General features: G+C 47.7%; 1 protein-coding gene and 1 long non-coding RNA gene across 2 annotated transcripts; one reads left to right on the top strand and one right to left on the bottom strand.

Annotated features, from left to right (window-relative positions):
- Nucleotides 1-581: 581 nt before the first annotated feature.
- Nucleotides 582-7769, bottom strand: LOC147015428 (uncharacterized). The gene is made up of 3 exons (XR_015050326.1): nucleotides 7392-7769; nucleotides 6959-7285; nucleotides 582-6805 (listed from the first exon to the last, which is right to left on the bottom strand). It is a non-coding gene; the product is annotated as an uncharacterized LOC147015428 (long non-coding RNA).
- Nucleotides 7716-9687, top strand: LOC147015427 (beta-2 adrenergic receptor-like). Its single transcript, XM_085850167.1, has 2 exons — nucleotides 7716-7734; nucleotides 8258-9687. Exon 2 carries the CDS (start codon nucleotides 8340-8342, stop codon nucleotides 9594-9596), a length of 1257 nt encoding a protein of 418 aa, XP_085706293.1. The 5' UTR covers nucleotides 7716-7734; nucleotides 8258-8339; the 3' UTR covers nucleotides 9597-9687.
- The last annotated feature ends 3150 nt before the right edge of the window (nucleotides 9688-12837 follow it).

Here is a 12837-nt window from a genome sequence, read left to right as displayed (position 1 = left end):
GAGAAGCACGATCTAGATTCCGGGTGTTCAGTGGAGCCGACTCTACTGCTCCACCTAGCGGTTGTGCTCGCCGCCGACACCCAGCTCCACAACAATAACACGGACTCACCAGCACTCCCTGGTCTAACTTGGTAGAAGCTTGGGAGAAGTTATAAAAACTCAGCATCAGCATGAGGAAAATGATGGATTCAAAGAATGGTGTAAGAGTTGTACACGAAGACATGGATTTTTTATTGGTGCAAACTGCTTCAATCTACCATATGTCCTTCCTTCCATCCATCCTTCAAAAATGAAGAAGAACCTTTCTAACCCACCCTGTTTTGTTCCTAGTTTGTTGCTGTATAGTTTTTCTTGTGTTGTTTAGTTTTTAATTGTTGTTGCTAAGTTTGGGGTTCATTGTTTGGGCCTGTTGAGGAAGTAACCATCAGTCCCCCACGAGGCTTCTTTTTAAGCGGTGCAGCAGTTTCACTGCACAGCTTCCTTCAGTCATGGGTGCGATTTTTTCTCCCCCCCCCCCGTGATGTTTGATAAAATAACAAATAACAAAAATAGGAGGCAGGATCAAAAAAGAAGCGGGCAGGAATGATCAACTGGAATTTTTTTATTTCCTCTAATAATAATAACTACAGAGGTCAGAGAACACGATACCCAGCACAATATTTAAGTGTACATATACTGCACTTCAATTGAAATAAAATAATTGGTTCACAAGTCAGTTAGTGACCACTATATTCGTTATGGGTGTGTGTCTGTCTGTCTGTCTGTCCCAAGCATAGCTCCGTGGGTTTTGATCCGATCCTGATAAAATTTGGGTGGGAGGTTTATACTGTTACGGCTGTGGAAATTCGCATTACACCAGAAAGGGCCCTCAGGTGAGATATCTTCATAGGTACATGTGTAGTTAGCCCAAACCTGTTGTATAGAGGGAATTTATGTGAATCATCCGGGCTGCGACGCTTTGAGTAAGCCATTTTTCTGTTCTATCTTTTATTTCAAACACACAACATCTCAACCACCACGCCATCCCCATCACAGCACCAACCACACTGCAACCACGCCACCTCCACCATCTACGCTACCATATCTTCGCCACTACGTCCACTTCCGAACGGCAAACAAAGGCGCAAAGGAGGGAACTGCGAAGATGCGCAGGTTTCCCCACCTGTTTCTCCCGTCTGACTTCCCCGCGCTTTGGAGTGGAAGAGGGGCGATGTAGGTCAGAGGTCAGAGGTCATGTAAAGGAGGGGCCTCTTTTTGGGGGAATCATTCTCTGGCCCCGAGCCAAAAACTGACTCCCCCGGCCCCTGGACGGAGCGGGGTGGAGGGAAAGCGTGAGGGAACGCCCTTTTCGGGAACCCTCTCGAAGGAAGGTGGAGCCAAGAACGGGGAGGGGCGAAGGGCGGAGCCCCGCGCGATAAAAGACGGACACGGGCGGGCGCGCGAGCGCATCTTCTTCCACCTCTTCCTCTTCGTCTTGGCTGGTGGTCTGGTTGGTCTTCAGTTGGTTTTCGAGGGAGGAGGTCCTGCGCCCGCGCCTTGGCGAGCGGCCCTGTCACAAAGGCACGGACGGGAGACGCGGCAGCGCCCGTTGCGAGGTGGACCTTTGCGTCCGGACGGGGAGTGCCGGAGAGGGTTCGCCGGCTGCGAGAGAAGTTGGGGCCAGGCGCGACCATGCTAACGATCGCGGGAGAGGGACTCACCAGCCATAAAAGGGAAGTCGCGACTTCTTTCTTTCTTTTCCTTCCTTTGCTTTTTGTATAAATGTCTGTGGGTGGCGCCAGTCTGGCTCAAGTAGTATTGTTTTAAGTGTTGTCGTGTGTACGCGTATTCGGTTGTAGCTCTGCATCGTTTCTTTTGTTTTAATTGCTATATGTGCATTTTTCATTACTGTATGACTAAATACGTGCCTTCCATGCTTGTCTGTGTGTGTGTGAATAAAAATGCTTGCTTATTGAACTGTTCCTGCTCTGCTTCGTCTCTTTTCCTTTTTTTATTGACCCTCCATCTTGCATCACGGAAAGGGGTTCGTAGTGGGTGCAACATCCCGGTAATTAATCGGAACCGTCAAGGCCGACAATAACACCGCTCGGTTATCACTGTAGCACGGAACGGACCGCTTAAGCGGTTCGTGTCCGGAGTCGGCCTGTGGCGTGGTACGATCGCCCGGTCGACCATCCGCGCAGGTACTTAGGTAGATCGAATTTGGCGAGCGACCCTTTTCCTGCGCGGGTGGGCAATTGGCACAGTCGTGGTGGGGTTAAACCCCCACACGTGACTAACTCCCAGCGTTGTTCCGAGAGGGTCACGACAGAATTGTCCGTCCGGTGGGTGACGTGCCGCGATTCGAGTTACGTGGCCGTCCGCATGCCGGCGGGCGCGAATTCGCAACAATATCATGATCTAGTTGTGTTTTCCTGAGAAGGGGCGTGGTGCACCCATTATGGGCGGAGCCACGCCCAAAAAACATGTGTTTTTAGGGGGTAGCCGGTTTCAAGTTACATCTTCTCTGAGGGGGTTTGTCGAATCTGGCAAGGTTTCGGTATTTGGTTAGCCCAATGGCACCTGCATAGCCCTACAGAGCTCGATTTTTCATTTTCGTCCCAAGGTCAAGGTCACAAGGTCACGAACTTAGAAAATGTCAAAAAAATCAATAAATCAGGCATCGAGCTCCAAGGGTTTTCAACTGTTTCGAATGAAAGTTGGTATGCAAGTAGTGCTCTTCGAGTACTACAACTTTCATCATTTACGTTTTTCCCGATTCCCGCCAGTTTTCCCGTGGCGTCCCCTCGACGGTCAAAAAATAAAAAAGGTGAACCGTGTACATTGCTCGTGAACCATCGCCGTCTCCAGACTTGTGATTTTAACGATCGTTAAAATACTTGGAAGTTTCACGCTACTGAAGCAGTCTTATACACCACCCTTGTACACTACAATAAGATGACGTTGAGTCGCAGTTTAGGAGATGGAGGTTTTATTGATCACCACAGAATGCAGCATCAATCGGCATCATGCATAGTCTGCGTATCAGCAGCCTGTTCTTCACCCCGATACTGCACCCCCTCACATGCTTCGCCCACTTCCCAGGAGCTGTGTTTGATAGCTCCTATTCTTTACACCACCCCATATAACTTGTCCAAGTACTGCAAAATTAGAGGTTCTTGGAAGTATTACGAAGGTAATTTGTGTTCTACAGTGTTCAAGTGCATAATTCAATTTAATAATAGTTTAAAGAGGTTTGAAGGTGTATAAATAAATTAATTCTGGGTTTTTTTTACCGCCGTTTTCCCCAGTGTCTATTACATCAGCCTATCTAACATGTTACATTAGTTCTTCGTGCCTGTTGTTTGTGTCCTTTATAATGTCCTTAAAATCAGTAAATTTTCTGTTTGGAATGATTTTCAATTTTGTTTGACTGCCAGGTAGGCAGACCGAGTGAAAAACCGAGCGGCGAGAGGCAGGCGGAGAAGGTGGGGCAACAGGTGCATGCAGCGACCGATCCAAGGCCAGACAAAGAGGACGACTACAGACGGCTTCGCGATCCATCTTTTCTCGGTCTGGAGGTGCAGGGTGGGGTGATGCGTCGTCACCCGAATAAGAAGCGATGCGTCGTCACCTGAATCGGGCACTCCAATTGGGCCCCAGCCAGCGCATGGCCCAGCCGCTATGGCCGGAAGCGGCCTCATTTTACATCCGGCGAGACATCACCGAGTTGTGAAATTGTCTTGCTCCGAACACCGCGACGTGAACCACCCTGCACCGAACTCACGGGCCATGTTCCGGTGACTGGCCGAGGGCCGTGTCGGCCCCACATGCCTACTCGGGCACCCGCGGCGCACTGCAGTTGGCGCTGATCGATGCGCTTGCTTCGTCCGTACACCATGTGGCCCGAGCGATCCGCTTGGTGCTTGGTGGTGGCTGCATCGAGGTGGAGGTGCGAGAAGATCTCTGTCGTCCGTGGTGCCGAGCGAAGATCGATGTCAAGACGCTGTTGTGAACTCGCACGCACACCCAGACAAAGATGTATGTCATGCGCGTCCCGTACAGCATGATGGCAATATCACGGGGCTGCGCGTGGGTCCGCTATCGTGCATGCGGTTATTTATCACAGTGGTGAACCTCACAGGCAGCTGCTTGAGCGCGGTGCCGGCCCGATCTGTGTCATGGATTGAAGGTAAGGATTGGATATAATTATTAGATGCAGATTTGGGTTGAAAAGAGCACGTCGCACGTGTCCTGTACAGCGTTGGGATTTAACGTATGGTTCTACTATTCCCCTAAACACAGTACTCTTGCAGCGTAACATTTTTTCCATCATCTGGTTGCTGCTTCTTTTGGCCTCCGCAAGGATATTCATACGTACCATGCACAGTGGCCTCGCTGATGGCGGAAAGGAAGAAATAGAGATATTAGACCTAACTATGAGACCCACACAATGCACTTCGTCCCATTTGACCCATTAGACATGAGGGAAAGGTCTAACTGCACATATATTAATGAAATAACTGTCTGGGGATCACTGGAAGATGGATGCCTTTGAGGCGTGTGGTTTCCAGAACTGCAACAATACTTTATTGTTGCCTGACGTTTCAATGACGAACTCGTTCCCTTTCCTCAGAGGTGTGACATTGTGCGAAGTTCCGGTCGGAACAATTGCTTGTCGTGGATTGGTGCATGTCTAAAACAATCATGGTGCTTCTAGTATAGGAGTCGTTCTGTCCTTGCCCTGTGCAGAAAGCGTTCTATTGTGGTGGTGCACCATTTGACACCAGCAGTGCGAGTAAGTGTTGGCTTTTGTCGGCGTTGTAGTTGACTGCGCAATACTTGGTATGTGGGATTCAGGTCAACGTGCCAATTTATCGACTTCCAATTTCAGCAGAAGGGGGTTACCGGCAGACCACGTGCACCATGCAGAAACATGGGAGCGGCAGAGCCAAGGGGGTAGAGGGTGCAAGACCAGAAAATATTCAGTAAAAGACCACCGACCTGTCTGCGATGGGAAAGTGATAGGCCGAGAGACTTAGCATCATTGCCTGAAATTCCAATGATTTTTAAGTTCTTGGTTTCTTCGGCGTCAAGCTGAACAATGTGTGAGGCAGGGACACCAGCCCAGATGTGAGAGCTGTAATCCATAAAGCTGTGGATGAAGGCTTTGTAGGTAGATAAAAGTTCAGATATGCTGTGGAAAGACTTTGCAGGATGGAGGATGTCCAAACAGCGATTGGCTTTGGAGGCCAATGTAGATATGTGGTTTTCCCAAGAAAGATGATGGCTAATATTGAGGCCCAAAAGTTGGAGTGACTGAACATCTTCAAGAGGATTGTTCAGAAAGTAGATGGGAGGGTTTGACAGATGGTCTTTTGAAGGGGGGTGGAAAGAGAGAAAGAGAGACAGACAGACAGACAGACAGACACAGGCACTGACAGACTCTGAGACGTGTTAGGATTGAAAGACCTATTCCAAGTATTTGAGCAGCTTATGATTCTATCAATGTTTGAAGAGAGTGGGAAAGGTATCAATGTGCGTGCTACCCATTGGAAGAATGTAAAGCTGGATGAACCGTCTGCTGACACCGGTCGTTGGTGACCGTTGAGGAGCACACCATTTATGTTGACGAACAGCACGTGAGTTATTATGGGCACCCATCCCAAATTCCTGCCACTGCGAGTCGAACGTCAGGTCTTGCCAGCCTGTTTGTGTAAGACCTGGGCTGCATCCGTATCCCTGGCCGACACTAAACGCACATGGGAACAATAAATTGGGCATGATGAGCCGATTGTCCTCCCTCTGGTGTTTTATCATTGTTCACTATACTATACTGTACACGATTTGTGATAAACCATCGTAGATGTTCAAATCACGACAGCAAGGTTGTTTAAATCAACGACAGGATCGTCATTAGCAATGTCTTGGTTGTTTTCATTGTACTGTACTGTACATGGTCCATGTTGGAATCTTCATTCATGAATTTGTTATGAAGGGTCCTCCTTTGCAGGCTTTTCTGCCTATTCATTGTTCAAATAAACCATCACTCATACAAATACATATTGCATGCCGTAGCCCCAGGGACAACAAAACACAGATTATGTCACCGCGATGGGAACATCTCAAAACAGTTGAAGCATCGAGCCAGGATAGGCAAAGAAGCTCACTCCCTACTCCCACTTCCTCACCCCCAACCCACAAGGCTCTCGGCCATAAGGAATCTGGTGATTTTACATCACATCGATCAGAGGACCCATCTCAAGGTTACCTTCCCAGAATAGAAGAGCTGAGGCCATTTGGACGCTGAGATTCCTTGCGTGCTGCACATGGCCGAGCTTTGTGTCTATTGGGTTACGTTCAAGGATCGTTTGGGTCTTCAGTTCAGCCACGCTCTCTCAAATCGAAATTTTGATTACTGGAATGCAGAGTCAACCTCCCCATACCTATCTCCCCTGTAATCCTCATCGATCGGCATCATCGAAAACCTTTTTCCGAATGCCTCAGCACAAGGGAGCACTGACGCATAGGCTCCCTCGGTTTGTGCTCAGACAACCGCGGGAACCGCAATACGCTAGGTAAGTGTTTCCATGGACAAATCGAGCCGTGAGCTCGACTCGAGAGCCCGTGGGTTGATTCAGGCGTCGAAATTCTCCTCGAAGCTCCAATCGGGGTCCATAATATTTTCCTTGTTGATATAATGCCATCCTGTTCGGCATGCTGCTCACTTCAACCCGTGCTCCGTGCGGCGGGCGGAGCGCACTGTCGTGGATGCGTAGGGGGGCAGTTCCAGCTCTGTGTCGTCATAGCGCCATCTCGACGTGACCTGCAGGTATAGAAATGTGCCGATGAGTTCCTTGTGAAGATGATTTTAAGAGATCAAAAACCCGAGGAATTGACAGCCAGTGGCCCTAGTTACCAGGCTTCTCATTTTCTTCCATGCTCAAGATAACTTTGTCCGTGTTGACGCTGCACTGACCTGTTATACCGGTGTCTGAGCCGTTGGTGTACATTTGTGACGTGCTGTGAACCGGGGTGCCCTTTTTCGGCAGGTGTTTCCCCGACTCTGGTTGCTCCGCGGGCGTCGCCGAGTGAGAGGTTCCAATGCGAACCCCGGATCAGGGAATTCCAAAGCACAATGTCATTCATTCCTCGGCGTCAAAGTCCTGCGTGAGGGGATACGAGTTTACCTGTACCACGTACGCCGTACGCCATTTAGGTCTTCCGTTGCATTTCCCTGTGCAACTGTTGCCAAGGGTTATCGACTGCACGTGTACGTCGTCTCCGAGCACGGATCGTTCAACAGCTGAGGTAAATGTGGAGCAACATCGGCAAATATAGGATGCAGATCCCCCACCACCACCACCACCACCCATTTCCACCTCACAACCTCCCAAAGCTCCTCAACCGACCTCTTCCGAGGATCATCTTGTCCGTCGGTTGGTTATTCCGTGCCCGAACTTCAGCCTTTGGGGGGGGGGGGTATAGTGACGGGAGAGGATCGGCGAACGGGACGGGCCACGAATTGAACGCCCATTATTCCCCAACATCCCTAACCCCATCCTCACGCCCAACCGATCTCACCACACCCCAAATTCCAAGCGCATTCACTGCAAACATCGTTTACTGTGTGAGACGACGACACGACACGTCCACGGACTCCGACGCGGCAATTCCCACGCGTTGCAACTGAAAATGGGCGGGAAAATACAGCTCGCTTTTACGGAGCAAAACGAACAGAGCCGTGAACAAACGGTGAGGGGGGGGGCATTCAAAAGGAAACTGTCACGTAGTTTATAAATTCGGCAAATGAAATAGGAACTTCCGTTAAAATAGGCACAGATGGAGGACCTTCGGCAAGAAAGCAAGAATGCAGATGAACAGGACGTTTGAGAGAACAAAAGTTTCTGTGAAACAAGGAAGAACGGTGGTTCGACAAAAGTCCATTGTGCACCCGTGGAGCGAACCCCGCAGGAGGAATGTGTCGAGGGACAAAACGAAGTTTTTTTTGTTTTTTTTTGAATCGACCAACGAGTCTCACTCGGACCGCGAGAGGAAGGCGATCGGGTCTTTTCTTGCACCGACAAATGTCCCATGCGAAGAGACCCCGCCCGCCGATTCGCCGCTCCCATTGGCTGGCCGCTGTTGTGGGCGGGGCCGTTCAGGGGTGGTCCTGTTCGAAAGGTTCCGCGGAACGCCAAACGGTCGCCGCGCCCGTCCGCGCCGCGCACGCAATTGTTTATTTTTTTTTTTCTCTCCCCCCCTCCCCCCCCCCCAGGTATCCTGTTTCGTACGGATCTCACGCCGCACATGCACCCGGCGTGCGACCCGACAGGTGTCCTGCGGCTAGGTCGACGCTCATGACCATGGTCGCCGCGGCGTCGTCCAACGCGAGTGACGACGACGGGGCCAGCGACGGCCTCGGACTGAGCAGCGGCTTCTTCGGAGCGCTCTTGTGCACCATCGTGCTGGTGACGGTGCTCGGCAACGTCGTGGCCGTCGCGGCCATCGCCAGGTTCCGGCGGCTGCAGAGCCAGACGAACTACCTGATCATGTCGCTGGCGTGCGCCGACCTACTCATGGGACTGATCGTGATCCCGTTCAGCGGGACTCCCATCGTCTTCAAGACCTGGTACTTCGGAGAAAAGTTCTGCGACTTCTTGATCGCGCTGGACATCATGTGCGTGACGGCGAGCATCGACACCCTGTGCGTGATCGCCGTGGACCGGTACGTGGCCGTGACGAGCCCCTTGCGCTACGAGACCCTCATGACGAAGCGCAGGGCTCGTGTCATCATCGTGGTCGTGTGGATCATATCGGCCCTCGTTTCCTTCCTGCCCGTACACACCGGCTGGTCCAAGGGACACTCGACCAATTCCACCGGCTCTCCCGAGAAGTGCGAGTTCGTGATCCCGGTGAGCTACGCCATCGCCTCGTCCATCGTGTCCTTCTACCTGCCGCTCTCGGTCATGGTCATCATGTACTCCAAGGTGTTCCGCGAGGCCAAGGTCCAGTTGGCCAAGATCAACAACAGCGAGGGTCACTTCCACATCGGATCGTCGACCAACTCGCACAGCAAAAAGACCGGCAAGAAGCTCAGCCTGTTCCTCTCGCACAAGGAGCACCGGGCCCTCAAGACCCTGGGCTTGATCATGGGCATCTTCAGCCTCTGTTGGACTCCCTTCTTCATCATCAACATCGTGCACGCCTATTGCAGGTGCGTGCCCAACCCCCTGTTCGTGGCGCTCAACTGGCTGGGGTACATCAACTCGGCCTTCAACCCCATCATCTACTGTCGCAGCGTCGACTTTCGCATCGCTTTCCGCCGGATGCTGTGCAACTCGTGCCGACCCGAGAGCTCGCAACTACGACGGCCGAGCGACGGCGACGCGTCGCAGGTGACCGCCACGAGTCGAGCTCGCGACTCGCGGTCCTCCGTGACCTTTTTGGACGCACGCTTAATGGCCGACGGGGTCGACGTGAGCGCCAGTAGGGGCAGTCGCAACAGCGAACACACTGTGCTGGATACCAATGGAAACTCGCAGACGTTCGTGCCGAGCCACGCTGACGGCTGGGACAGCAGAGAGGGATCTAAAGGGCCAAAGCCCCTCTTGTAGGCCTTTCCTCCGTCGTGTCGTAATTTGCTGCTGCTGCTGCTATGACGTCATATATATATATATATATATATATATATATATATATATATATATATATATATATATATATATATATATATATATATATATATATATATATATATATATATATATATATATATATATATATATATATATATATATATATATATGACGATGACCTTCTTTACCGGGATGCTACAAACACAAGCGGTACAAAGTACACCACACACATTCAGCTCCCTGGAGATGGCTTCGTAGACTCAACAATACCTCCACGAGATCCAACAAGACCAGGGGATGTATCCAATTACTTCGGCGATCAAACAACTGTTTAATAATATATTTTATAAATTACAACTTACAAACTTTCTTCTTTTTTGGATCTTGACCTGCACTCAAATACTTGCACCAAGTTTTTTTTTTTGTAAGTTATATAAATATATAAATATAAATATATCTATTTTTTTTTCTTTTATTTTGCGTTATTGCAGGTTTTGTTTACGACTTTACACTTTATAATGTCATTCTTTAACTTAATTTACATGGTTTGGTCCGCGATGGCAGTGAACCTTGTGACGTCACGTAATGCGATTACGTAACACCGAGGGGGGAAAACTCGCTTCCTTGAAGCAACTGTCTTAAACGGTATTGATGCGCACACCCATAGCAATACTGTACTTATATAAGTTTGCGAAATTGTAAGTTATAATTACTGAAACATGTTATATATATATATATATATATATATATATATATATATATATATATATATATATATATATATATATATATATATATATATATATATATATATATATATATATATATATATATATATATATACATTTGAATCGCGATGTAAATATTTGTTTTAACTCACAGTCCTGCAGTTGTTCATTAAAACAAGACTCGAGGTATTTTGTAAATAATCTCGTTGCAACGTTGCTTTTTTTTAATTTTATACCTTGTGACGTTATTGAGTTCTTGCAGTCACTTTTACTTATTGACCACTATTGGTGTTATTATTATTATGATGACAGGATGGCCTGTTTTTAACGTTATCAAGCCTGCTGTAAGATCTAATGGTCTTGAGTTTGAGTCCCTGTCTTGCTCTTAAATAACACCAGGTGGTCAATCTTCTGAGGTCAGAAAAATAAGTACCAGCTTTCTGGAAACAGGGGGCACTGCATCAGCGACACAGTCGTGCTTCCAGAAGATGATGCAACCAGCAGCCACAGGCTGCATAACAAACAATAGTAATTATATTATTCGTGATGAGAAAAGGTAAAACGTCTTAGCTGCTTAATTGGGAAACAGGCAGCCACTAGACTTCTCACTAATCGAAGTATCTTATAACGAGCGGAGCGCATCATCCGTAAAACGCACTGATCCGATGGAGGAGTTTCCATGCGATGAGATATCGTGTCAATTCGCCTGCGATCACCACAAATGTCACTCTACTGTTACCGGCTCAGGATGTTGCGACAACCACAATGACGCTTTCCGCCAAAACTTGCAAAAAAGTACAAAACCAGATTTTGGAAAACGTTCCCGGAGGTATTTTTCTTTTTGAAAAAGGAAATGATGGTAAAAAAAACTTTCAAACTTTTGAAAACACATCCATCCTTGGCAAAGTAGACATCGGCTCGTATATTGTACACTTCAGTTGATCTATCTTTGGACATGGGAACAGGAAAGATTACCAGAGTTAATCTTTGAACTATATTTGGCTGCACCATCACTAAAGTGATGTCACAATGTACTTACAGTGTATTTCATCCCCGAAGCTCTGTATCGCGAGTTTGGGCGTAATGGGTGTCCGGATATGAACTGTTCTTCCACATATCAATGTTTAACTGTCAGAGCGGCTGATATCTGTGAGCAATTGTTTGGGTTGTTTATTTTTTTATGAAGAGGCTAACGTTCAATTTTTATTTTATTGATTTGATTATTGATGTCGCGTCCTCGAGAGCGTCGGTGCTGTCGGAGCAGTATACTGTGCGGTTCGTCATTGCCTTCCCAGCATTGTTTGTCCGTGCTCTATCCTTTTAAATGCCGTCGAGCGTCAAGCAAGGAAGCAGCACGTGCCATTTTTGAAAAAAAAAAGTCTTTGGTATGACTCGGCCGGGATTTGAGTCACCTACCTCCCAGGCTCGGAGCAGGCACCCGAACCGTTGCAAACACCGAGTCTGGTTTAAAATTCTGTGGTCGGTGTTATTTATTCATTCCTTGTTGTCCATGTGCACAACATATGTAAGAAAAAGGGAAATCTGCACTGAAAAAGGGAAGTCATTGATGGTGTCGGCGATTGAAGGCATGCGGATAAATACTCAAGCAAAGCTAAAATAGATCCTCAAACTCAAAGGAAATGTCTACAAGTACGCCGAGGTTTGAAGCAAGTTGAAATAGTCAACGTGGGATATCAGTGGCCTTCTGGATTACCAGTCATTCTATCGATGGTGTCACTATTTGGTGACAGAGAGGGGATAAAATGCAATGACTCTAATGTTAATGTATCAAAGGAAAATCATAAAAGACATCTGAAGCACGGGTGCAGAAGAGAAAAGGTTGAACGTCGTACCATGCGCTTGAGCAGTGATTTGATTAACGCCGTCGGTCACCATGAATCGTCTTTGCATGGTCGTACCACCGATAGTTCTTCATCTCGGTGCCTTTGCTTCGTCTATCTCAGAGTGAAACGCTTAATCACCTGGAACACTTAAATGGCCTTGAAATAGGTCACGGTCAATCATTTACATTCAAACTGTGTTGATGTTTAAATTGTAGAGCAGTGTGTAATGATTCAAGAGGAAAGGGAAAGTTTAAATGACACACTCTATTATATATATATATATATATATATATATATATATATATATATATATATATATATATATATATATATATATATATATATAGATATATATGAATTTTAAAAAATTGATCTTGGCATTATGGTTGGTGGCGTTTGTACACAAATTGCATGCGGGACAGAGACATTCGGACACGTCTTTGCATGTTGACATCAATTACAAACAATGACGTCAACATAGTCTGTAATTTGTGTGCAAACACCCGATTCACTTCCTTCCTTCCCCTTGTCCTGCTTGTTTCCTTTCTGCCTCATATGCACTTGTGTGCGATGTTCTTGTATCTGTTCCCCTTTGCTCATCTGCAGTCTGTGATCTTGCTTGCCCTCTGTCGTTTAGCTCCCCCATGA

This window comes from Eptatretus burgeri, chromosome 12, assembly GCF_056783735.1.
Source record: "Eptatretus burgeri isolate ZD-2024b chromosome 12, Ebu_testis_v1, whole genome shotgun sequence".
NCBI lineage: Eukaryota > Metazoa > Chordata > Myxini > Myxiniformes > Myxinidae > Eptatretus > Eptatretus burgeri.
Note: the sequence above shows the minus strand (reverse complement) of the source record. Positions and strands in the feature narration are given on the sequence as shown.